We start from the raw sequence: 25763 nt of genomic DNA, 5'->3' as shown, positions 1-25763 counted from the left end.
TTTATTATGGAAAATTTTAAAGGTATGCAAGGTACAGAGAATGGGACAATTAATTTGCTTATAATGTACCTGTCAGGCAGTTACACTTATTTATCAACACTTAGTCTGTCTTTTTTCTTTCACATCTTCCCCTCATTTCTCTCTTCTACCCACAGCCAAGATATTTTTAATCTATAAATATTTCAATATCTATTTATAAAGTATGTCTAATATTTTAAAAATATATAGTCTCAATATTTTTACCATACCTAAATAAGAATCATCTTCGGGGAGATGTTTTAAAACTTTATGAACGAGATTTCTTAGCATTTATATCTATAAAGATGAAGAGTAGGAATAGACTTTATACTGACTACTGTCTCATTCTAGTAACGTCATATTATTATAAGGATGAATAATGTATTTTAAAGTCCTGGTCATCTCTTCAAAAAATGCATTTCTAATAAAATTTTGACATTTTGCTTAATAAATTATCAAACTATATAATAGGTGTTTTCATCAGTTGTACACTAATAGTTAAAATAATTCAACTGCAAAGAGATCTCTTTTAATACTTGGATATATAAACAAAACCAACTTAAATACCAATTTTAATTTGTTTATCAATTTGTAGACATACATTTCTTCATAGATGTATGATAGATATAGTGACCAATAAAATTGCTTCAGATATGAAAACATTTTGGTTCATGATAAAGTTCTCTAAGAGATGGAATAGAATTACAAAGTCAAGGATAAAGGGAAAGATGTATAATTAAAGAAGACCTCATTCTCATATATTTTTTTTAAGTCTACTATAGTTAACACACAGTGTTTTATTAGTTTCAAGTATATAGTATAATGATTCGACAATTCTATATTCAGAGCTCATCAAGATAATTGTAATCAGGGTGCCTAGGTGGCTCAGTGGGTTAAGCATCCGACTTCGGCTCAAGTCATGATCTTGCGGTTCATGGGTTTGAGCCTCACTTCGGGCTCTATGCTGACAGCTCAGAGCTTGGAGCCTGCTTCAGATTCTGTGTCTTTCTCTCTCTGCCCCTCCCTCACTCGGGATCTGTCTGTCTGTCTGTCTCTCTCTCTCTCTCTCTCTCTCTCTTTCAAAAATAAACATTTAAAAAAAATGTAATCTCTTTTCACCTGTTGCACCCATCCTCCATCCCCCTCTGGTAACCGTCAGTTTATTTTTTATGTTTAAGAGTCTGGATTTTTTAATTTATTCTTTCCTTTTTTCTTTGGTTTGTTTCTTAAATTCCACATGTAACTGAAATCATGTATTTGTCTTTCTCTGATTGACTTAATTTTGTTTAGTATTACACTCTAGTTTCATCCATGTTGTTGCAGTAGGCAAGATTTCATTCTTTTTTAAGGCTGAATAATCTATTATATAAATATACCACATCTTTATCCATTCATCTATCAATGGGCACACTGGCTGCTTCCATAATTTCACCATTATAAATAATTCTGCAACAAATCTGGGGGTGTCTATATCTTTTCAAATTAGTGGTTTTGTATTCTTTGAGTACCCACTAGTACGATTACGGGTAGTTCTATTTTAATTTTTTGAGGAACCTCCATACTCTTTTCCATAGTGGCTGCACCTGTTGCATTCTTAGCAGCAGTACACAATGGTTCCTTTTTCTCCACATTTTTGTCAATACTTCTGTGAAAAATGCTGTTGGTATTTTCATAGGGATTGCCTGAAGTGTGTAGGGTGCTTTGGGTAGTATGGACTTTATAATCATATTGGTCCTTCCAATCCATTAACATGAACTATCTTTTATTTGTGTTGTCTTTAATTTCTTTCATCATGTTTTATAGTTTTCAGAGTACAGGTCTTTCACGTCCTTGATTAAGTTTATTCCTAGGTATTTTATTATTTTTGGTGCAATTGTAATTTGGATTGTTTTCCTAATTTCCCAATTTATCTTTCTGCTGCTCCATTATTAGTATATAGACGTACAACAGATTTCTGTGTATTGATTTTGTATCCCGTGACCTTACTGAGTTGATTTATCAATTCTAGTCTAGGCATTTTTTTCTATGTATAGTATCACGTCATTTGCAAATAGAGAAAGTTTTACTTCTTCCCTACTGCTTTGGATGCCTTTTATTCATAAACATAGTCTGATTGCTGTGGCTAGGACTACTATTGCTATGTTGAATAAAAGTGGTGAACAGCTTGTCTTGTTCCTAATCTTAGGGGAAAAGCTGTCAGTTTTTCACCATTGAATAGGATGTTAGCTGTGGGTTTTTCCTATATGGCCTTTATTATATTAAAATATGTTCCCTCTAAACCTACTCAGTTGAGGTTTTTTATCATGAATAAATGTACCTTGTCAAATGCTTTTTCCACAGCTATTGAAATGATCATATAGTTTTTATCCTTTCTCTTATTGTGATATTGCCAATGTTGAACTCCTCTTGCATCCCACACTTGATTGTGGTAGATGATTTTTTTAATATGTTCTTGGATTCAGTTTGCTAATATTTTGTTGAAGATGTTTGCATCTATGTTCATCAGAGAATATTGATCTGTAGTTCTCTCACTCATTTTAAGTTTTTATTTAAATTCCAGTTAGTTACCCTAAAGTATAATATTAATTTTAGGTATACAATATAGTGATTCAATGATTCCATACATCACCCAGTGCTCATCACAACAAGTGCACTCCTTATTCCCCATCATCTATTTAACCCATTCCCTCACCCAGCTCCCTTCTGGTGACCATCAGTTTGTTCTGTATACTTAAGAGTCTGTTTCTTGGTTTGCCTCCTTCTCTTTTTTTTTTTTTCCCCTTTGCTTTTTTGTTGTTTCTTAAATGCCACATCTGAGTGAAATCATATGGTACTTGTCTCTGACTTACTTCACTTAGCCTAATACTCTCTAGCTCCATCCATATTGTTTCAAATGACAAGATTCTGTTCTTTTTATGGGTAATATTCTATTGTATATACATACCACATCTTCTTTATCCATTCATCAGTTGACAGACATTTGGGCTGTTCCCATAATTTGCTATTGTACATAATGCTACTATACATGGGGATGTATGTATCCCTTTGAATTAATAGTTGTATATACTTTGGGTAAATAGCTAGTAGTGCAATTGCTGGATCATGGGGTAGTTGTATTTTTAACTTTTTGAGGAACTTCCATAGTGTTTTCCCAGGATGCACTGGCTTGCATTCCCACCAACAGTGCAAGAGAGTCCCCCTTTTTCCACATCTTTGCCAACACCTGTTGTTTCTTGTGTTGTTGATTTTGCCATTCTGACAGGTTTGAGGTGATATCTCATTGTAGCTTTGATTTTATTTCCCTGGTAATCAGTGATGTAGAGCACTTTTTCATGTGTATGTTGTTGGAAATATGTGTACTCTTGTCTTTTGTCCATTTTTAGTTGGATTATTATTTTTTGAGTATTGAGTTGTATAAATTCTGTATATATTTTGGATAGTAACCGTTTAACAAATATGTCATTTGCAAATATCTTCTCCCATTCCATAGGCATGTTGGTTTTGTTGATTGTTTCCTTCACTGTGTAGAAGCTTTTTATTTTGATGAAGTCCCAATAGTTTACTTTTGCTTTTGCTTCCCTTGACTCAGGAGATGTATCTAGAAAGAAGTTTGTATGGCTGATATCAAAGAAGTTATCTCTAGGATTTTTATAGTTTCAGGTTTCACATTTAGGTCTTTAATCCTTTGAATTTATTTTTGTGTATGGTGTAAGTAAGTGGTCCAGTTTCATTCTTTTGCATGTTGCTTTCCAGTTTTCCTAACATCATTTGTTGAAGAGACTTGGATATTCCTTTTTGCTTTGTTGAAGATTAATTGACCATATAGTTGTGGGTTCATTTCTGTGTTTTTTTCTTCTGTTCTACTGACCTGTGTCTGTTTTTGTGCCAGTACAGACTGTTTTGATTACCACAGCTTTGTAATATAACTTGAAGTGCAGAATTGTGATGCCTCCTCCAGCTTTGCTTTTGCGTTGGTTATTTAGGGTCTTTTGTGGTTCCATACAAATTTTAGGATTGTTTGCTCTAGCTCTGTGAAAAATGTTGTTGCTAGTTTGATAGGGATTACATTAAATGTGTAGATTGTTCTGGGTAGTATAGACATTTTAACAGTATTTGTTCTTCTGATCTATAAGCATAGAATGTCTCTTTTCATTTCTTTGTGTAACCTTCAGTTTTCTTTCATGAATGTTGTGTAGACGGTACAGGTCTTTAACTCTTTGTGTAGGTTTATTCCTACGTATCTTAGGGTTTTTGGTGCTGTTGTAAATGGGATAGATTCATTCATTTCTCTTTCTGCTGCTTCATTATTGGTATGTAGAAATGCAAAGATTTCTGTGTGTAGATTTTGTATCCTGCAACTTTACTGAATTTGTGTTACAGTTCTGGCAGTTTTTTGGTGGAGTTTTTTGGTGGATTTTTTCATGTATTGTCTTGACTCAATTTGCTTATATTTTATTGAGAATTTTTGCATCTATGTTCATCAGGAATATTGGCTTTTTAAATTATTTTTAACATTTATTTATTATTGAGAGACAGAGAAAGACAGAGGATGAACAGGGGAGGGGCAGAAAGAGAAGGAGACACAGAATCCGAAGCAGGCTTCAGGCTCCAAGCTGTCAGGACAGAGCCCGATGCGGGGCTCAAAGTCATGAACCTTGAGATCATGACCTGAGCCAAAGTCAGACGCTTAACCGACTGAACCACCCAGGCGCCCCTCACCCTATGTCTTTTGATTGGAGTGTCAAGTCCACTTACATTCAAAGTAATTATTGATAGTTATGTACTTAGTTGCCATTTTATTCCTTGTTTTATGGTTGTTTTTATAGTTATCTCCTTTCCTCTCTTGCTCTTTTCTCTCATGGCTAGTTGGCTTTCTTTAGTGGTATGCTTAGATTCCTTTCCCTTTATTTTTTGTAAATCTTTTTTCTGGTTTTTGATTTGTGGTTACCATTTGCTTTGTATGTAACATCTTCTGCATATAGCAGTCTATATTAAGCTGGTGCTCACTTAAGTTTGAACCATTGTTTGCTCCTCAGCCCCCCCCCCCCCCACATTTTAGGTATGTGGTAAAGTATGCTTTACTCCCTTTTATTTTGTGAATCCCTTGACTGATTTTTACAATATACTTATTTTTCTGCTTTTGTGCTTCCTACTTTTCTTGCTATTACTTATATTCTATCCTTTCTATTCAAAGAGTCCCCTTAAAGATCTCTTGTGGGGCTGGTTTAATGGTCATGAATTCCTTAACTTTGAGAAACTTTTTATCTGTCCTTCTATCCTGAATGGTAGTCTTGTTGCATTCTTGGCCGAAGATTTTTCCATTCAGTACTTTGAATATATCATGCCATTCTCTGTGGCCTGCAAAGTTTCTGTTGAAAAATGAGCTGATAGCTTTATGGGGTTTCCTCTGTAACTGTTTTCTTTTTCTCGTTCTGCTTTTAAAATTCCCCCTAACTACTTTTTGTCATTTTAATATTATGTCATGGTGTGGACCTCTTTGGGTTTGTTTGTTGGGAGATCTCTGTGCCTTCTGAGTCTGAATATGTTTTCTTCCCCCACATTTGGGAAGTTTTCAGCTATTTATTCAGATAAAATTTCTGCCCCCTATTCTCTCTTTTCTTCTTCTGGGATCCCTATAATGGGAATGTTAGTACATTTGATGGTTGTTGCTGAGTTCCCTAAGTCTATTCTCATTTTGTATTATCTTTTTCCCTCTCTCCTGTTCAGTTTGCTTGCTTTCCATTACTCAGTCCTCCAAGTTGCTGATCTGGTCTTCTGCTTCCTCTACTCTACTATTGATTACTTCTAGTATATTTTTAATTTCAGTTATTGAGTCTGATTGGTTCTTTTTCATGGTTTCTGTCTCTTTGTTTAGGTTCTCATTGAGGTCCTCCACTCTTAAACCCAATGAGTATCTTTATGATCATTAGTTTAAATTCTCTATCAGTCATATTACTTATCTCTGTTTTGCTTAGGTGTCTTGCTGTGATTTGTCTTGTTCTTTCATTCAGGACATATTCCTCTCTCTTCTCATTTTGCCTAAATCTCCAGTCTGTTTCTATATGTTAGCAAAGTTAGCTACATCTCTTGCTCTTGAAAGTTGTGTCCTTATGAGGAAGAGGTCATGTAGTGTCCCCTGTTCACCAGAACCTAGCACTTCAGGAATTTCTCCTATTTGTGTTGCCTTTGCCCTGCTTTTGTGGCTGAGCCACTTTTGCCTTCAGTCCAGGCAATGGCTCTGTTGGTCTGTTGTGGGCAGTGTTTGGTCCCTGTGTTACTAGTTTAGTCAGACCAGGCATTTGTCAGAGGTGCAGTAACACCAAACTGCAGGATGCCATCCCTGTGTCCTCCCCTAAGAAGCTTTGATTGGTGGGCTGGGACTGCACACAGACCAGCTGTCTCTCTCCAGCCCACTGCTGGCTCCCTAATCTGACTGGTGTGTGTGGGATTATCTTTCCCCCTTTCTGAGGCAGAAGTTACTTTGGAGTTGTTCTGACTTTGGGCAGGACTGCTTGCACACTACCAGGCCTTTGGTTGTTTTGGGTGTGCACTGGCCAAGAGAGTATCTGAGGGTGTGGATCTGCAAAGTGTGTTGGAGTAGGACCTGCAGTTTTTGAGAGGTTTGCAGGCAGGTCCTTTGCAGGAGGGAAGCTGCAGTCACCAGTACTGAGGCCACCTGGTTTGGAGGGAACAGATCCACAAAGTATGTGGGGGCAGGTGTGCAGTGTTAGCAAGGTTTGTGTGGGTCCTCTGGGAGAAGGGACCTGTGGGAGCAGGACTTGTGGTATAAGCAAGTTAGATCGAGAGTATTGGCACTGCACCAGTTCCCGCAGGTGGACATGTATTTATGCTGGGAAGTAGGAGAGGGAAATGGCACCTGCCATCCTCTTTGTTCCCAGAGAAGTCTCCCACGGAGGCCTGCCCCTCCAGCATACACTCTGAAATTAGTATAAACAAATCTCCCTTCTATATGACCCTGGCACTTTTCAAACTGCTGCTTCTGTGTTGTATCTCCTCAAGCTGTTTATTGTGCCGTGTTTTTAAGGGCAGTGACTCAGTTTTCTCTTGCCTTCCCAGTTCCCCTGGAGTAGAGACTCTAATTTTTGAGGTTTCAAGTTTTAATCCTGCTGGTTGTAAGAACTCATGAAATTTGGCCCTTCTGGTTTTCAAAGCCAAATGTTAGGGAGATTCTTCTTCTCTGTGGGAACTTCCTGTTGTGAGAGTCTGTTTGTCTCCCTACAGTATCTCTCCCTCCTGTGAACAGTCCTGTGGGTCCTTTTGGCTCCCCACAGTGTCTCTGCATTTCCTATCTTCTTAGATGTGGCCACTTCTCTATATTTAATTTTGGAGTTCTGCCAATCTTTGGATTGTTTCCTGGGTTATTTACACTAATGTGAGTGTTATCTAGTTGTGTATGTGGGATGAGGTGAGTTTAGGGTACTCCTCCCCCAATTTTTCACGCCGTCTTTTTCATGTGATTTTTGTGTGTGTGGATGATGGTGAACAAAAATTCAGTATGGTATTTATATTCCACAAATATACTTTTAAGAATAATTATTTTAGGGGCGCCTGGGTGGCTCAGTCGGTTAAGCGCCCGACTTCAGCTCAGGTCACGATCTCGCGGTCCGTGAGTTCAAGCCCCCCGTCAGGCTCTGGGCCATCAGAGCCTGCTTCCGGTTCTGTGTCTCCCTCTCTCTCTGCCCCTCCCCCGTTCATGCTCTGTCTCTCTCTGTCTCAAAAAATAAACGTTAAAAAAAAAAATTTAAAAAAAAAAAAGAATAATTATTTTAGGAGCTCCTGAGTGGCTTAATCGATTGAGCGTCCAACTCCTATTTTCAGCTCAGGTCATGATCTCATGGTTCATAAGTTCAGGCCCCACATCAGGGCTCCACACTGACAGTGTGGAGTCTACTTGGTATTCTCTCTCTCCACCTCCCCTGCTCATGCTCTCTCTCTCTCTCTCTCTCAAAATAAATATATAAAACTTAAAAAAAATTTTTTTAAGTATATTTTTTTTTTTATTTTATATTTTTTTTATTTTTTAATATATGAAATTTACTGTCAAATTGGTTTCCATACAACACCCAGTGCTCATCCCAAAAGGTGCCCTCCTCAATACCCATCACCCACCCTGCCCTCCCTCCCACCCCCCATCAACCCTCAGTTTGTTCTCTAGCAACGTGGATGGAACTGGAGAGTGTGATGCTAAGTGAAATTAAGTATATTTTAAAATCTCAATAATTCTAATGGATTTGAAAGTTACATATTTATAGCTATTTAAACTGATGGAAATATTTAGATTACATTTTTTAAAAATGCACTTGAATGTGTGAAGGCATACATGGTTTTTAAAAATTACTTTGGAGCCTATCTTAGCAAAAATGTTTGAAGACCACTGGACTAAAGAACTAGGGAGCTTCATGAGGCATGCTAAGACCCATTTCCTGGTAACTGCTTCTATCTGGTTATCTAAAATAATGATAATTCAGTATAGACTGATCATTGAAAAGTGGGTGGATTACCAGTCATTTCAAAGAGCGGTTACCATAGGCAACCAAAAGCTACAGCTGACATTAATTGCATTTAAATTCATCTTTTGATAAATGCTATTCTTTGTTATTAAGGGTAATGGTGCCCACAAATTAGAACACCTTGACATAATTATATTTCCTGTGGGGTTGGTAGGGAGCTAATAATTGGAATTTTCTACAGAGGTCAAGAAATGTCAACAAATAGACTCAGCATGGTTCAGAACTGCCCATTTTATCATCTCTGCTGTTTCTTCCTTTGTAATCAGAACAGTTTGTATTTGTGACCTTCACTTTCAAATGAAGTTGAGCACGTATATGAGAAGATTATAGTTTATATGAACATAGTTGCTTCTAAAGATGGTATCTGTTGCTTCTTATTGAAAAAGTGATACACACAAAGAACAACAGTAAAAGTAGGGAGAGATTAGTTTTATTTTCAACTGTAAATTTTTAAACAATTGAATTCTGATTTACAACTGTATGTACATTAAATTTTCAGCCATCTTACAGTGCTCCACAAAAAGAAATAATAGCTCTTCCCTTCTCCCCCCACAATATATAAATATAGTATATATTTATATACACAATATATAATATATATACAATATATATATAAAGTATAAGGATCAAGTTAACTGCCTTTTAAGAGACATTACTGTAAATTAACAGAGTATAGGCAACAAGTATAAAACTTAAAATACTCTGAAGACCTTGACTATTGATTTGAAATGTTCCAGAAAGCAAGATTACAATTAGTATTTTGTTACGAGTTGCAACTCAAATGTCTAAGGGGACCCAGAAGGAAACCAAAGTGAGCGAAGCAGTTTGAGAAGGTTGGGACTTCACCTGCCCATAAACACTATAGATCTGTCTAAAAAGAGCTAGTTGGTTACCTGACCAGGTATTTCAAGAGAAGCTGGAAATCCAGATTTTTATGTGAAATCTGATTTTTTAAATTTAAGCTTTACCAGTGAATTCAGAATATTTAAAACAATGTGTGAGCTAAATAAAACACATTTTCATGTTGAATTGGGCCTATAGTCTGCCACTTCATAATTTTTGCTTTATCACTCTTCTGGAATCTTTATTTGAAATGTACATTTTTGTCAAGTAGTTTCTAGGAGTTAGTTGAAGTTTTCCAAAAATTCTAATGGTAATTAATTTCAAAGCATACCTATAAAAAATTCTTTAGGGAATGAGATCGATAATTTCTCAGGTAGTAATTAAAAACAACCACATGATTAACTTTATTGAGCTCAATTCTATAGAAGCTTGTGTTTTTTAATTTACTTTTGGCCTGTAATTACAAACTTGTTGAGAACATTAGGAAACTCTTCTGAAATGACTTTGGGTTAAACTTGTAGAATTTCTCTAACCTGCATCTGATTATTTTGTTAGTAATTGAAAATACTTCAATGCTTAGAATTTAAAGAACTTATGAATAAATGGTCTATCTTAAAAAGAAATGAACCAGCCATTATTAAATTGGACTTGATTGAAATTATTTTAGGCATTTCTCATGTTGTGTAGTGTGAAAAAAGAACATGACATGAATGCTAATGCTGAATATGATTTCTCACTTTATTTTAATATTTTATTGCCATAACCTTTTATTATGGGATTTGGGTTAAAAAATAAAATCAAGGTATACGAACATTGCTTAGTTTTGTTTTTACTGTCTTGTTTAGTTAACAGATGAGACCTACTGTATGCTAAAAAATGTGGAAGAAGGCTATAGGGAAGAGGTTACTGTTTGTGGAACTTAGACCCTTTGTGTAGGGAGAATATTCTCCTGATGATTGTTATTCTTTCTCCCAGATTCCACCTGCCAAGAGCAAATTAGTCAATTTTTTCTCTCTGCTTTCCCAATACATCAAAACCAAATTCAAATAAACCTTGTTTGCTCTCCAGTCAATTGGATGCTATGTTGACAATTAATTTGGACTTACTTAGCCTTAAATTTATCTTTGGAGATGACATCTGTGCTTCCATATTTCACTGGAACATATTATTTTTTTTAAAAGTAGCATGTTCTTACTAGAGGTAGAGAAGAATAGGTGATGCTACTTGAAAGTATAATGTAGTCCAGCAAGTTATTTGCTGTTTGGACCATGATTCATTTCAGCCACTACTTGGGAGCCATGTCCTGGTTAGGTGATATAGATAGAAATATTTCTGAATCAGGATATCCAGAGGAGCTTGCATCTTAAAACATGCTATTAGTAGAGAAAAGTGTACACAGATACCACTAAGAAAAGTAAAGTGGGGCCTTCATAAATGGGAATCCCTTTGACACTGGAGTGTGTTCTGATGAGGAATAGAGAAATTATTTTATTTAAACTTCTTCTATAGTTCATAACAGTCTACTAGTGTAACCTTCATGGTTTTATAATTATTCTATGGTTGTATTAGGGGAAACTGGATGAGGAATATATGAAAAGTATGTACTTTTTTTTTATAATGAAATAAAATTTATATAACCTATAATTAGCTATATGAAGTATACAATTTAATGATATTTAGTATATTTACAATGTTTTACAACCATCACCTACTTCCAGTAGCTTTTCATCATTCTGAAAGGGAACCCTGTACCAATTAAGCAATCATTTTCCCTCCCCCCCACCCAGTCCTTGGCAACCACGAATCTACTTTCTCTCTATCTAAGTGAAATCTTACAGGATGTGACCTTTTGTGTCTGGCTTCTTTCACATAGCATAATGTGTTAACGGTTCATTCATGTTGTACCATGTATCAGTACTTTAGTTTTTTTTATCACTGAATAATATTTTTTTAATGTTTATTTTTGAGAGAGCAGAGGAAGGACAGAGAGAGAGGAAGACAGAAGATCAGAAGCAGGCTCTGTGCTGATAGCAGAGAGCCCAATGCAGGGCTCAAACTCATGAACCGTGAGATCATGACCTGAGCCCAAGTCAAACACTTAACCGACTGAGCCACCCAAATGCCTCTGACTGAATAATATTTCTATTGTATGAATAGATGGTATTTTGTTTATTCATTCATCCATTGGTGGACATTTAGGTTATTTCCAGGTTTTTGTGAATAGGCATTCATGTACTAGTATTTGTTTGAATACCTGTCTTCCATTGTTTTGGGTATATACCCAAGTGTAGAAATGCGATTGTGTTAACTCTGTGTTCCACTTTTTGAAAGAACTTTTTGAAGAACTGTTTTCCACACTGTTTCCAAACTGTTTTCCACAACTAATGCACCATTTTATATTCCCACCAACAGTATATGAGATTTCCTATTTCTTCAACTCATCCCCAACACTTAACTTGGCTTTTGATTCTTGGCGATCATAGTGATTGTGAAGTGGTTTCTCCTTATGGTCTTCTTTTACAATTTCTTAATGACTAATGATGGTGAGCATCTTTTGACATGCTTAGTAGCTATTTGTGTATATTCTTAGGAGAAATATCTAGTCCTTTGCCCATTTTTTAATCAGGTTTTTATTATTGAGTTGTAAAAGTTCTGAATATAGTCTAGATATTAGATCTTTATCAGAGGTAAGATATTTGCAAGTATTTTTTCCCATTCTATGAAATTGTCTTTTCAGTTCCCTGATAGTATCCTCTGATGTACAAAGGTTTTTAATTTTGATTAACTTAATTCATCTATTTCTTCTTTGGTGTTATATTTAAAGATGGTTTTTTTTTTTTTTTTTTTTTTTAAATATTTATTGGGAGAGTGCACATGGGGGAGGGGCAGAGAGAGAGTGGCAGAGGATCTGAAGTGGGCTCTGCACTGACTTGCTGACAGCAGCAAGCCTGATGTGAGGCTCAAACTCACAAACCATGAGATCATGACCTGATCTGAAGTTGGTGCTTAACCAGCTGAGCCACCCAGGTGCCCCTTTTTTGGTGTTATATTTAAAAAATCATTTCCAAATCCAAGGTCATGAACATTTTCCCATGCTTTCATTCAAGAGTTTTATAGTTTCAGCACTTTGATGCATTTTGAGTTAATTTTTGATATATGGTGTGAGGTAAGGTTTTAAATTTATTCTTTTGCTTGGCTCAAAATGTTGGGATTAATATTCATAAAAGGTAATCATTATCATTCTAAAGTGTCTTGAAAAAAGATCCATGATAATATTAAATCACTTTTTTATAATTAAAAGAATCAAAGACAAATATAAGAGTTAAATTATAAAATTATCAGGAGAAAGCGTGGGGCTAAATCTTTATGAACTTGGATTTTGAAATGGATTCTTAGATATGACAGCATAAGAACAATAAAAAGAAAAAATAGGATGAACTGGATTCATGAAAATTAAAACTTCTGTGTATCACAGGACACTATCAAGAAAGTAAGAAGACAATGTGCAGAGTGTGAGAACTCTTACAACTCAAAAATAAAACATTATATTTAATAATCTAATTTGAAAATAGGCAAAGGATTTGAATAGACCTTTCTCCAAAGAAGAGGATCAAATGGCCAATACACACATAAAAACATGCTCAACATCATTAACCACCAGGAAAATACAAATCAAAACCATGAGATACGCACCCTCTAGCATAGCTATAATAAAACAAAAGGACAATAAATAATAAATGTTGATAAAGAGATGTAGATGTTGGAACCCTCTGACATTGCTAGTTAAAAACAATATGGTGAAGCCACTTGGTAAGAAAACAGTTTGATGGTTCTTCAAACAGTTAAGCATACAATTACCATGTGATCCAGCAATTCTTAGTTATATACCCAAAAAAACTTAAAACATATGTCCACATAAAAACTTATACATTGGGGCGCCTGGGTGGCTTAGTCGGTTAAGCGTCCGACTTCAGCTCAGGTCATGATCTCACAGTCTGTGAGTTCGAGCCCCGCATCAGGCTCTGTGCTGACAGCTCAGAGCCTGGAGCCTGTTTCTGATTCTGTGTCTCCCTCTCTCTCTGACCCTCCCCCGTTCATGCTCTGTCTCTCTCTGTCTCAAAAATAAATAAATAAATGTTAAAAAAAAAAAAAAACTTGTACATGAAATATTCATTACCCCATTATTTATAATAGCCAAGAGTGGAAACAAGTCAAATGTCCATCAACAGAAAAATGGATAAATAAAAAAATGTAGCCATACAGTGAAATATTATTCAGCCATTAAAGTACTGAAGTACTGACACATGCTACAACACGGATGAACCTGAAATTAGCATACTAAGTGAAAGAAACCAGACACAAAAGGTCACATTTTCTATGATTCCATTTATATGTAATATCCAGAATAGGGAAATCCAAGGTGATAGAAAGCAAATTACTGGTTGCCAAGGGCAGGAAGGAAAAGAGAATGGGAAGCAACTAATGGATACAGGGTTTCTTTTTGAGGTGATGAAATGTTTTCAAAGTCATTAGTGGTGATGGTTGCAAACTGTACTAAAAACTGCTGAATTGGATACTCTAAAAGAGTGAATTTTATGGTGTGAGAAATATCTCAACAAAAATCAATAAATTTTTAAAATATCTTACAGGCAAAGATTTTTCTGTTTATTTACTTATTTATTTATTTATTTATTTTTAATGTTTATTTACTTTTGAGAGAGAGACAGACAGACAGAGAGAGAGAGTGTGAGCAGGAGAGGGTCACAGAGAGAGAGAGAGGGAGACACAGAATCTGAAGCAGGTTCCAGGCTCTGAGCTATCAGCACAGAGCCTGATGCAGGGCTTAAACTCACCAACAGTGAGATCAGACCTGAGCCGAAGTCGGACGCTTAACCGACTGAGCCACCCAGGCGCCCCGGAGATTTTTCTGTTTTAAAACAATGCTTATTTGATGTTTGCCTTAAGAAAATTATTTTTTTTTTTAGGAATTTGTCATGGCATCCTGCGTTGACCACTAAAAGTAAAATGCGAATTCCACATTCTCATTCATTTATTGATCTGACTGCAGATTTTACAGCAGGTAAGTTGCACATAAATGTAAAATATTTCTTTAGAACTGCCAAAGAATTATGAGATTTTATTTACTCTTTTCTTAGTAATAATTTCCTATTGAGGGCGCCTGGGTGGCTCAGTCGTTAAACTTCTGGGTTCAGCTCACGTCATGAGTTCAAGTCCCACACTGGTTGAGCTCAAGCCCTGCTTCAGGTAAAACGAGCCCCAGGTGACCCTGACTTCTCTCTCTCTCCCCCCTCTCTCCCTCTCTCTGCCCCTTGTGGGATTCTCCCTCTGTCTCTCGCTGCCCCTAGCTCACTTGCACCCTCTCTTTCTCTCAAAAAAAAAAAAAAAAAAAAAAAAAAAAAAAATCCTGTTGAATTGAATGTAAAAACCAAAATGTTACAAGGTTATAAGGAAGTTAATGATACTGAATACACGTTAAAAGTACTAAATATAATAAATGAATCTTTACTTGTTATTTTTGGATTCTCCACTTATAACGAATTCATAAGTTAGACACCTGTTTCTTTCCCTTTAATTGAAAAATTATTGACTAGGGGTACTACCCGGTGGCTCAGTTGGTTAAACATCTGCCTCTTGATTTCAACTCAGGTTATGATCTCACTGTTGTGAGATTGAGCCCCACTTCAGGCTCCATGCTGAGCGTGGAACTGCTTAAGATTCTGTCTCTCCCTCTCCCTTTACCCCTTCCCCATGTACATGTGCCCTCTCAAAAAAAGTAAAAATAAATAAAAATTAAAAATTAAAAAAATTATTGATAAATGCTCTAAATTTAATCATAAGAAAATATTTAGCTTATGAATTTAAAATTTTCAAAGGCTTTTTACAACTTTTTATTATGCAAAATTCTTTTTTTTTTTTAAGTTTATTTTGAGAGAGAGAAAGAGAGAGAGAGCACGTGTGCACAAGCAAGTAGGGGAGGGGCAGAGCGAGGGAGGGAGAGAGAGTATCCCAAGCAGGCTCTGCACTGTCAGCATAGAGCCCAACGTGGGGCTCGAACCCAGACTATGAGATCATGACCAGAGCTGAAACCAAGAGTCACTTAACTAACCGAGCCACCCAGGTGCCCTGTGGAAAATTCTAAACATACAAAAGTAGAATAATATGATATAGGCAATTATCTCTTAGCTTCAATAATTATCAGTGTGTGGCTATACTCAATTCATTATTACAACCATCCACAAGCCCCTGCTACCCAGGTAATTTCAAAGGGAATCCTGAATGTTGTTTCATTTCATTTGTAAATATTTTAATCTGTATCTCTAAATGATTAGGACTTCTTTATTTTTAACAAGATCATTTTCAGACCTAAAAAAATTAATAATTTCTTAATATCAAATACTCACTATTCAAAATGCCCCAGTTATCTCCTAAATGTTTTTTATCAAATTGGGAGCTAAGCAAGGTACATAAAAACATTATTTGTATTGTAGGATGTCTCAAACTCTGGATTTTGCCAGTTCTTATCCCCATGGGGTTAGCATGTGACTCTGTCCCCTGTATTTCTTCAAAACCAGTAACAAGTAGTTAAATTTGGAGTCTTGATCAGAATTGGGCTTTTTTTTTTTGTGGTTGTTGTTATCAAGAATACTTCCTAGGTAGTATTGCTATTTCTTTCAGTTCATTAAGAGGTAGGTGATTTACCTTTTGTCTCTTTTGTGATGTTAAGGTTGATCAGTGGCTTCAGTTTTCCTCGGCATGGACCATTCATTATAATGCTCTCCTAATAGTGTCAGCAGCTGTTGATATTTATGGTCATGTCCATTATTTCAATAGGCGTTAACAAAATTGTGGCACCCTATCATTCATATGTATATTATTTGGAATTTTCTATTTTATAAAAAAGGCAACTTCCATCATTAGCTCTTTAGTCACCTGAGGTACAGTTGAGACAGGCAGGTTAAATGCTGGATTTTTTTCCCCCTTCTCCCCATTTTTTTTCCAAATATTTTTAATGTGTTCTAATACTCATAAAATTTGCCATCTTAACCATTTTTAAATATACAGTTCAGAAGTATTAAATACACTCATAATGTTGACCTACAATGTAACTCTTTTCATTTTATAAAAGTGAAACTGTGCACTCATTAAGCAATGCTCATTCCCTTTCTTCACCCTCTAACAACACCTGTTCTATGTCCTGGCTCTGATTTTGACTACTCCTAAGTACATCAAATGAGTGAAATCATACAGTATTATTTTGTGACTGACTTAACTTCACTTAGCATAATGTCCTCAAAGTTCATCCATGTTATGGCATATGTCACAATTTCCTTCCTCTTTAAAGCTGAATACTTCATTATTACTCATAACGGATAATTATGAATAATGTGTATATTATATCCCACATTTTGCTGATTCGTTCATCCATTCATGGACATTTGGGTTACTTCCATGTTTTAGCTGTTGTGAATAATACTGCTATAAACATGAATGCACAAAAACGTCTCTTAGAAAACCTTTCAGTTGCTTTGGAAGTAGAATTGCTGGACCATATGGTAATTCTTATTTTTTTAGATTTTGAGGAACCACCATCACAGCAGCTACACCATTTTGCATTCCTACCAAGAGTGCACAAGGATTCCAATTTCTCTACATACTTGGCAACATTTGTTACTTTCTGTTTCTCATAGTAGCTATCCTAATGGGTGCAAGGTGGTATCTCATTATAGTTTTGATATGAATTTCCCTAATGATTAATAATGTTGAACATTCACATGTCCTTATTGGCCATTTGCATATCTCCTTTGTAGGAATGTTTATTCAAGTCCTTTGCCCATTTTTTAATTGGATTTTTTTTTTTTTTTTTTTTTTTTTGGTGTTGTCAAGTTTAAATTATTCTCTATTCAGAATATTTCTTCCTCACAGTTACATGAGTTGCAAATATTTTCTCTTATTTTGGGGGATGCCTTTTTTACTCCATTGATGGTGTCAATTTTCATTAAGTCCATCTTGTCTGTTGTTTTCTTTGTTGTCTTGCCTTTGGTGTCTATCCAAGAAATCATTGCTAAGTCCCGTGTCATGAAGCTTTTGCCCTATATTTTCTCATAAGAGTTTTATACTTTTATCCCTTACTTTTAGAGCTTTTATCTATTTTGTGTTAACTTTTGTGTATGGTGTTAGATAAGGGTCCAGCCTCATTCTTTTGCATGGATACCCAGTTTTCCCAGCACCATTTATTGAAAAGATTTGGCATTTCCCCATTGAATGATCTTGGCACCCTTGTTAAAAGTCATTTGATGATGTATAGAAGGATTTCTTTTCAAAAAAAAAAAAAAAAAAAAAGAAGAAGAAGGATTTCTTTTCTTTCTTTCTTTCTTTCTTTCTTTTTTTTTTTTTTTTTGTAACGTTTATTTATTTTGGGAGAGAGAGAATCTCAAGTAGTCTCCACACTCAGCATGGAGCCTGACGCGGGCCTCTATCCCACGAACTGTGAGATCATGACCTGAGCCAAAATTAAGACTTGGACACTTAATCAGCTGAGCCACCCAGGTACCCCTAGTAGAATTTATTTCTGGGCTCTTTATTCTATTCCAGTGGTCTATATGTACATTTGTCTTTAAGCTAATACCACACTATTTTGATTATTATAGCTGTGTAGTAAATTTTGAAATCAGGAAGTGTGAGTTCTTCAACTTTGTTCTTTTTCAGAATTGTTTTGGCTATTTGGTGTCCTTTGAGATTCCATATGAATTTTAGGATAGGTTTTCCTGTTTTTGAAAAAAAAATGCCCTTGCAAATTTGATAAGGATTATTCTGAATCTGTATCACTTTGGAGAATATTAACATCTTTTTTTATTTTTTAAAGTTTATTTACTTAGAGAGCATGCATTGGGGAGGGGCAGAGGGGCGGGGGGAGAGAGAATCCCAAGCAGTGTCTGTGCTGTCAGTGGGGCTCAAACCCACGAACCATGAGATCATGATTTTACCCACAGTCAAGAGTTGGATGCTCAACTGACTGAGCCATCCAGGCACCCGGGGTGATATTGACATCTTAACAATATTGTCTTCCAATCGATGAACATGGATTATGTTTCCATTTATTTATGTCTTTTAATGATTTATTTCAGCAGTGTTTATAATTTTCATACTTTGTCTTTCACCTCCTTGGTTAATCCCTAAGTATTTTATTCTTTTGATACTATTATAAATGAAGTGGTTTTCTTAATTTACTTTTTGGATTTTTTTATTGTCATTGTGTAGAAATGCAACCAATTTTTGTGTGTTAATTTTGCATCTTGCTATTTTTTGAATTCATTTATTAGTTCTGACACTTTTTGGTGGAATCTTTAAGGTTTTCTACAAATAAAATCATGTCATCTGTGAGCAGAAATAATTTTATTCCTCTTTTCTAATTGGATACCTTTTTAAAATTTTCCTCTTCATCCCATTTTTACCAGTTTTCAAATACCTATTCTGCTCTTCCAACATTGTTATACAGTTTTGCTAGAGCATTTTCATTATGAAGATAATATTTGCAAAGCCGAGAACATTTTAGTGCTCAGATACTTTGGATTTTAACTGATTTAACAAAAATAACCACAAATTAAGCCATTTGCCCAGTAAGTTTTTTATAGTTCTAAGAGTTTAGGTTCGTGTGTGTGTGTGTGTGTGTGTGTGTGTGTGTGTGTGTGTGTATTCTGATTAGAAAGAGAAGAGAGAGTTTAAGAAAAGAGTGGGAGCTGGCACCTGGGTGGCTCTGTCGGTTAAGCATCCAAATTCGGCTCAGGTCATGATCTCATGGTTCCTGAGTTCAAGCCCCATGTCAGGCTCTGTGCTGACAGCTCAGAGCCTGGAGCCTGCTATGGATTCTGCCTCCTCTTTCTGCTCTTCCCCCTCTCACATGCTCGCTCGCTCTCTCTCCCTCCCACTCTCTCCCTCCCTCAAAAATAAATAAACATTTAAAAAAATTAATAATAAAGAAGAAGATAAAAGAGAGGTTATTTTTAGTGTGGCTTACCTGGTATGCTAAACCATGTAAAAGCACAGTAATAAGGTTTGAGTATACTGCCATGCAAGTTGTTGTAAAAGCTTGTTTTTCAAGATAAGGAAAATCATTTGTTCTGGGCTCATTTTCTGTTCTCGCATTCTACACACACACTTTTTTTTTCTTTTTTACAATTCCTTTTGCAGGAAGGATCTATCTTATTTAGGAGGTTTTAGAACTTAGGGGTTTTTTTTAGTAAAGTAATGTTAGACTTCCTTAAACAACATTGACTTTGCATTTAAGTAATTTTTAAAGAATTTTTGGCTATTCTTACACGGTCAGCAAAATCTACCTTAGAAATTTTGTGGTGAAACACATCAGAGCCGTTTGTTCACAGGAGGTCTTATTTTGAGCTAAGCAATCTATTATATAAAAAGTAAAGAAATTCTATTTGAGTAATCTTTCCAAAGTTAACTTAAAATATATGGGGAAATATTAAAAATTGTCATTGTTAGTCTTGTGTTATTCAAAACATTATCTCTGTCTTTAAAATCATTTCAGGAAAGTTATTGAGTACCTGCTCCTCTACTCATTGTTATGTGAAATACAAAGATGACAAGAAATGCTTTCAGTCATTAAAGAGCATTTAGTTTACTGGGAGAGACTTTACAAGTCTAGCCATGATATGTGGCAGAATAAAGTAAGTGCATAGTAGTTGCAAACTGTTATATAATAAGAGGGGTAGTAGGAAGAGATAGTCCCACTGCTTTTGGGACTGTTAGCTAAGAATTTGGCCAAAGGAAGAAGTGAGTTACATGCTTCTCGTTGTCCATCATATGTTCTATGTTCATTCCTTAGAAAATATAAAGCTTTTCCAAACAATTATCTCTAAAAGAAATTCTTGTTCTAAGTGAGACTTCCTATGGGAGACAAGACAAAATATGTAATATACTGAGTTCTCCATAACAAACATGTTTTAAACATTTTTGTTTATTAATTTTTTTGATAATTACCAAAACAGTGGCTTTTAATGACTCTTATCCATTGTATAGTTGTAACATATAGTTTATTTAATCCTTTTCTTTGAACAGTAGTTTCTAGGTTTTGTTTTGTTTTTAATTCTAAATGGACGTATGGTGCCTTATTTTGTATACATCTCTCATAAGTTCCTCAAGGAGAGTTCCTAGAAGTGGAATACCTGGTTAAACAAGAATAAAGATTTCTACAGTGAAACATTGCCACATTGCCCTCCTGAAGGCTTTAAGTGTGGTCTGGGTATCCCTCAGGATTCCCAAGACCCTTTTGGAGGGTCAATGAGGTCAAAAGAATTTTTATAAAAACCATAAGACATTATTGTTTTTCACCCTCATTCTCTCTCATTCTTTTCCCTGTCATTCTCTTTGATCTCCTTCTTTCTTAAGTAGATAGTTTATCAGAAACTTTAAAAAACATGTGTCCATTGTTCTCACATCCTGTGTGTGTGTTTATATATTGTTAATGTTTTTAGCATATCTGCTTAAATGGTGTGTGGCCAAATACCCAAGTTCAATAAATGTTTATTGAATAAATCTCCAACACAAATTTGGCAGAGTCTGCCCTGGACTTTTGACCATGTAAAATATGTTTTTCACATAATTGTAACTTCAGTAATCATGTATTTTAAATGCTAATTATTTTAATTAAGACCTTCCTATTTAAAAAAAAGGTGCTTCAATTTTTAATGTGGTAGATTATATCAATGTTTTATCTATTATATGATAGATACAGCTCACACAAACAAAAGCTCTTTAGGGTCCTCAGTAATTTTTTTTTGTATTTTTTATTTATTTTTTTTAATTTATTTTCTTTTAATATGAAACTTATTGTCAAATTGGTTTCCATACAACATCCAGTGCTCACCCCAACTGGTGCCCTCCTCAATACCCATCACCCACCCTCCCCTCCCTCGCACCCCCCCATCAACCTTTAGTTTGTTCTCAGTTTTTAAGAGTCTCTTATGTTTTGGCTACCTCCCTCTCTAACCTTCCCCCCCCTTCCCCTCCCCCATGGGTTTCTGTTAAGTTTCTCAGGATCCACATAAGAGTGAAAACATACGGTATCTGTGTTTCTCTGTATGACTTATTTCACTTAGCATCACACTCTCCAGTTCCATCCATGTTGCTACAAAAGGCCAGATTTCATTCTTTCTCATTCCCACGCAGTATTCCATTGTGTATATAAACCACAATTTCTTTATCCATTCATCAGTTGATGGACATTTAGGCTCTTTCCAGAATTTGGCAATTGTTGAAAGTGCTGCTGTAAACATTGGGGTACAAGTGCCCCTATGCATCAGCACTCCTGTATCCCTTGGGTAAATTCCTAGCAGTGCTATTGCTGGGTCATAGTGTAGATCTATTTTTAATTTTTTGAGGAACCTCCACACTGTTTTCCAGAGCGGCTATACCAGTTTGCATTCCCACCAGCAGTGCAGAAGAGATCCTCTTTCTCTGCATCCTCGCCAACATCTGTTGTTGCCTGAGTTGTTAATGTTAGCCATTCTGACAGGTGTGAGGTGGTATCTCAGTGTGGTTTTGATTTGTATTTCCTTGATGATGAGTGATGTGGAGCATTTTTTCATGTGTTGGTTGGCCATCTGGATGTCCTCTTTAGAGAAGTGTCTATTCATGTCTTCTGCCCATTTCTTCACTGGATTATTTGTTTTTCGGGTGAGGAGTTTGGTGAGCTCTTTATAGATTTTGGATACTAGCCCTTTGTCCAATATGTCATTTGCAAATATCTTTTCCCATTCCATTGGTTGCCTTTTAGTTTTGTTGATTGTTTCCTTTGGAGTGCAGAAGATTTTTATCTTCATGAGGTCCCAGTAGTTCATTTTTGCTTCTAATTCCCTTGCCTTTGGGGATGTGTCAAGTAAGAAATTGCTGCGGTTGAGGTCAGAGAGGTTTTTTTCCTGCTTTCTCCTCAGTAATTTTTTAAGAGTGTAAAATCCAGAGGCCAAAAAGCTTGAGAACTGCTGCCCTAGTCAAATATTTTTTTTTTCTCATTCATCAATCACAATAATTACTTACTGATTTTTCTTCTATACAAGGCATTATGCTAGATACCAGGGGTTTAAAGATGAAAAACAAGATCACTAGACTCAAATGCAACAATAGCATGAACCTCAAGGACGTTATTATAGCAAGTCAGCACTTTATTTATGCTGGATTCAGAAGTTTAAATTTGATTGTTAAATACACTGATTTACATCTTAAATGTTTTAAAATGCAGCACAATTTCAGACCCAGGTGTTTGTCAGTGCTAAAGAGCATTTGCTTGTAGTGCATTTGGTGGAGCTATACAAGATTCTTTTTATCTTTCTTTCCTTGCAAATTCTTGGCGATCTCATGGTTTTAAGCATTATCCACGTGCTAATGACTCCCAAATTTATATATCTCGAAGATAGATCTCCCTCTGAGCTCCAGAGTCACATATCCAACTGCGTGCCAACCATCTCCACATCTCTGTCTCTGTCTGATAAGACATCAGTGTTTCCTAAACTGTATCCACAATCTTTCTCTTCAGAAGTTCTCAACCCCTAATCTTCCATCTCAGTGGTAGCCCCATCTTTCTTTACTCTGTCATAATGTTGAGAGTCATCCTTGCTGCCTCTTTCTGTCACATCCAACATCAGATCTGTCGGGAAATACTGCTCATTCTGCCTTAAAAATATATCCACAACCTGACCACTTCTCACCACCTGCACTGTAGTAGTCCTAGTTCAATACAATATCATTTCTTATTTGAATTATTCCAGTTACTATTCCTTTCCTTCTGCCTTTATCCCCCTACAGTCTGTTTTTAACACATGAGTTGTTGTGATTCTTTAAAAATATACATCAGGTCATGTCACTCTTCTCAAAGTTTTTCGGTGGCTTCTTCATTAGATTTAGAGATCCAGCCAAAGTCTGTAAAGTGAACATAATTTTACCCACCATCACCTCTTCACCCTTCTGTTCTCTTTGCCCTTTGATACTTTGCATTAGCCACACTAACTTCCTTGATGTTCTTTAAACACTACAAAGCAAGGTCCAATTGCAGGGCTTCAGTCAAGTAACTATTTTCTCTGCCTGGAATATTATTCATCCAGAAACCTATATCACCTCCTTCAACTTATTTCTCCAAATCTACTTCGCTTCCTTCACATCTTCATTCGGATGTCATCTTATTTCTCATTGAGTCCTGCTGTATTCAGAATTGCAACTCAAAAGCACTCCCCTTTACCTTTGCTCTCCTTTAGTGTTTCCCCAAAGCCCTTTCCTTTGCTAAAATACTGTCTACTTATTTTCTTATTATATCTTCTCATACTACAACATAAAGTATATGAGGGTGGGGATTATTGTTTGTTCTGTTCACTAGAACAATCCTGGCACCAAATAGAAAGGTAAGGGTATCTGTTGATTAAATAGTCACAGGTTTAGCAACAGAACACAACCTGAAGACAGGTAACATATTAAAAATATGTGGTCAAACTGGCCCTAATTGGTAGGCCTCTTTCAGCTAAAGATTTAATGGCTAACAAAGGAAGCTCTTGAGGAAAATGTTATTTGTTTACAGAAGTTCAAACATAGATTGTTAAGTGGGTTCTCTTTTAAAACTCCATAAGGGTTTTCTAAGAACTATATACAAAGCTTGGAACTTTGGCCGTGGAAATTTTATCTAAGCAGATGTAGAAAATAATGGAGACATTTTCCTAAGAACTCTGTCCATTTTTTAAAAAATACAAATTAAGCCATTTCAACTCTTAAGATATCATAAGGTTATCTTATAAATCCCTTCTAAATGCATTCAGTTTGAACTGATTCAAATTCTGTCCTAAGTAACAGTTGATCTTTATCAGCAAAGATGAAGAGACCTGTTTACTAAAAATTGCAGTTGTTTCTGATGTTATCATCCTGGTCTCTGATAAGAATAGGGCACCAGGGAGACAAAATAATAGGAAATGTTTTTTTGTAAGCATCCTATAACTTGTTTGATACTTACACAGTTTGTTCTTAAACACTTCTGAGAGAGATTTTATAGAGATACTAGTCTGTTGTAGCAATATTACACTTGTTTATTTCATAACTATTAGTACCTATTTTTAGTAGGTGGGCTTAATCAGGAATGTCCGCCCCTTACCCAAAAAAAGTCTATTAAAGTACTGAATCTGTCATAATTTTTTTTAGTTTTCATCTGAAATAGTCAGGAATTAAGAATCATGACCATTTATTGAACACTTAAATGAATGTGGCCCTATTCTAAGCAGCTTAAGTATTATTTATTTAGTAAGTATTCACTTATTTGAACCTTACAACAACCTAATGGATCAAATTCTATTAATAAACTCACTATTATGAAACCAACATAGAGAGGTTAAGTAATTTCCCCAAAGTCACACCATGGAACCCAAGGAAGACTCTCTGCCTCTAAACATTATACATTTATATAACCATGTAGAGCTGTATTCTTAGCATTGTTGTGATCCTAAACCCCTTTGAGAATCTAGGGAAAGTTATGGAACCTCTGTGAAGAAAAATGCACATAAAAATAAAAGGTTTTGCTCATGAGCACCCTGACCCTATCTGTAAACTCCCTAGAAGGACCCCAGTGAAGAAGGAAATAATACACCTCATTTTACATAGTGACATTTAAACATTACAGACATATAATGCAGAAAACAAAGTCCCATATTACCTGAACCCTTAGATATTAACATTGTTATTGCTTTGGTCTGTGTTCACCACATTGTTTTTCAAAGCATATTTTATGCACAAAAGTGACTATATGAGATTTCTTTTGTGTTTTTTTTAATGATGTAAGAACTATATTAAAATCTAAATTCTCTATTCATCAGAAAATATCATTAAAATAAAATTAAGATATTTCCAACATACATGACCAAGCATGATTGAGTTCCAAACTAAAGAATTTCTATAAATCAAGAAAAAAGACAGCTTACTAGAAAAATAGGCAAAAATACTGAGAGGCTTATCACAAAAGAACAAAAAGACTAGCAAATGTACATATTGGATGTCTGTAGAAATCAGAGAGGGGGACCTGAGTGGCTCAGTTGGTTGAGCATCCAACTCTTGGTTTTGGCTCAGGTCATGATATCACGGTTTGTGGGTTTGAGCCCTGCATCAGGCTCTTTGCTGACAGTGGTGCAGAGCCTCCTTGGGATTCTCTCTCTCCTTCTGTGTCTGCCCTTCCCCCGCACACGTGTGCTCTTTTTCTCAAACTTCTAAACAATCAGAGAAATTAAAATGAAAACCGTAACATTTTACACTCATCTGATCTGCAAAAACTATTGAGATTTCCCTCATTGCATAGTGAAAAAATTGCTGTAC

General features: G+C 35.7%; 1 protein-coding gene across 1 annotated transcript in view; it reads left to right on the top strand.

Moving 5' to 3' along the window:
* ITFG1 (integrin alpha FG-GAP repeat containing 1) overlaps window positions 1–25763 on the top strand; it is a 343424-nt gene that overhangs the window by 22582 nt on the left and 295079 nt on the right. Inside the window, exon 6 of the mRNA XM_060651941.3 lies at window positions 14378–14472. Coding sequence (XP_060507924.1) covers window positions 14378–14472 — 95 coding nt within the window. The remainder of the gene's footprint in view (window positions 1–14377; window positions 14473–25763) is intronic.

The sequence above is a fragment of the Panthera onca genome, chromosome E2, assembly GCF_046562875.1.
Source record: "Panthera onca isolate mPanOnc1 chromosome E2, mPanOnc1 haplotype 2, whole genome shotgun sequence".
Taxonomy (NCBI): domain Eukaryota; kingdom Metazoa; phylum Chordata; class Mammalia; order Carnivora; family Felidae; genus Panthera; species Panthera onca.
This window is presented reverse-complemented; position numbering and strand designations above follow the sequence as displayed.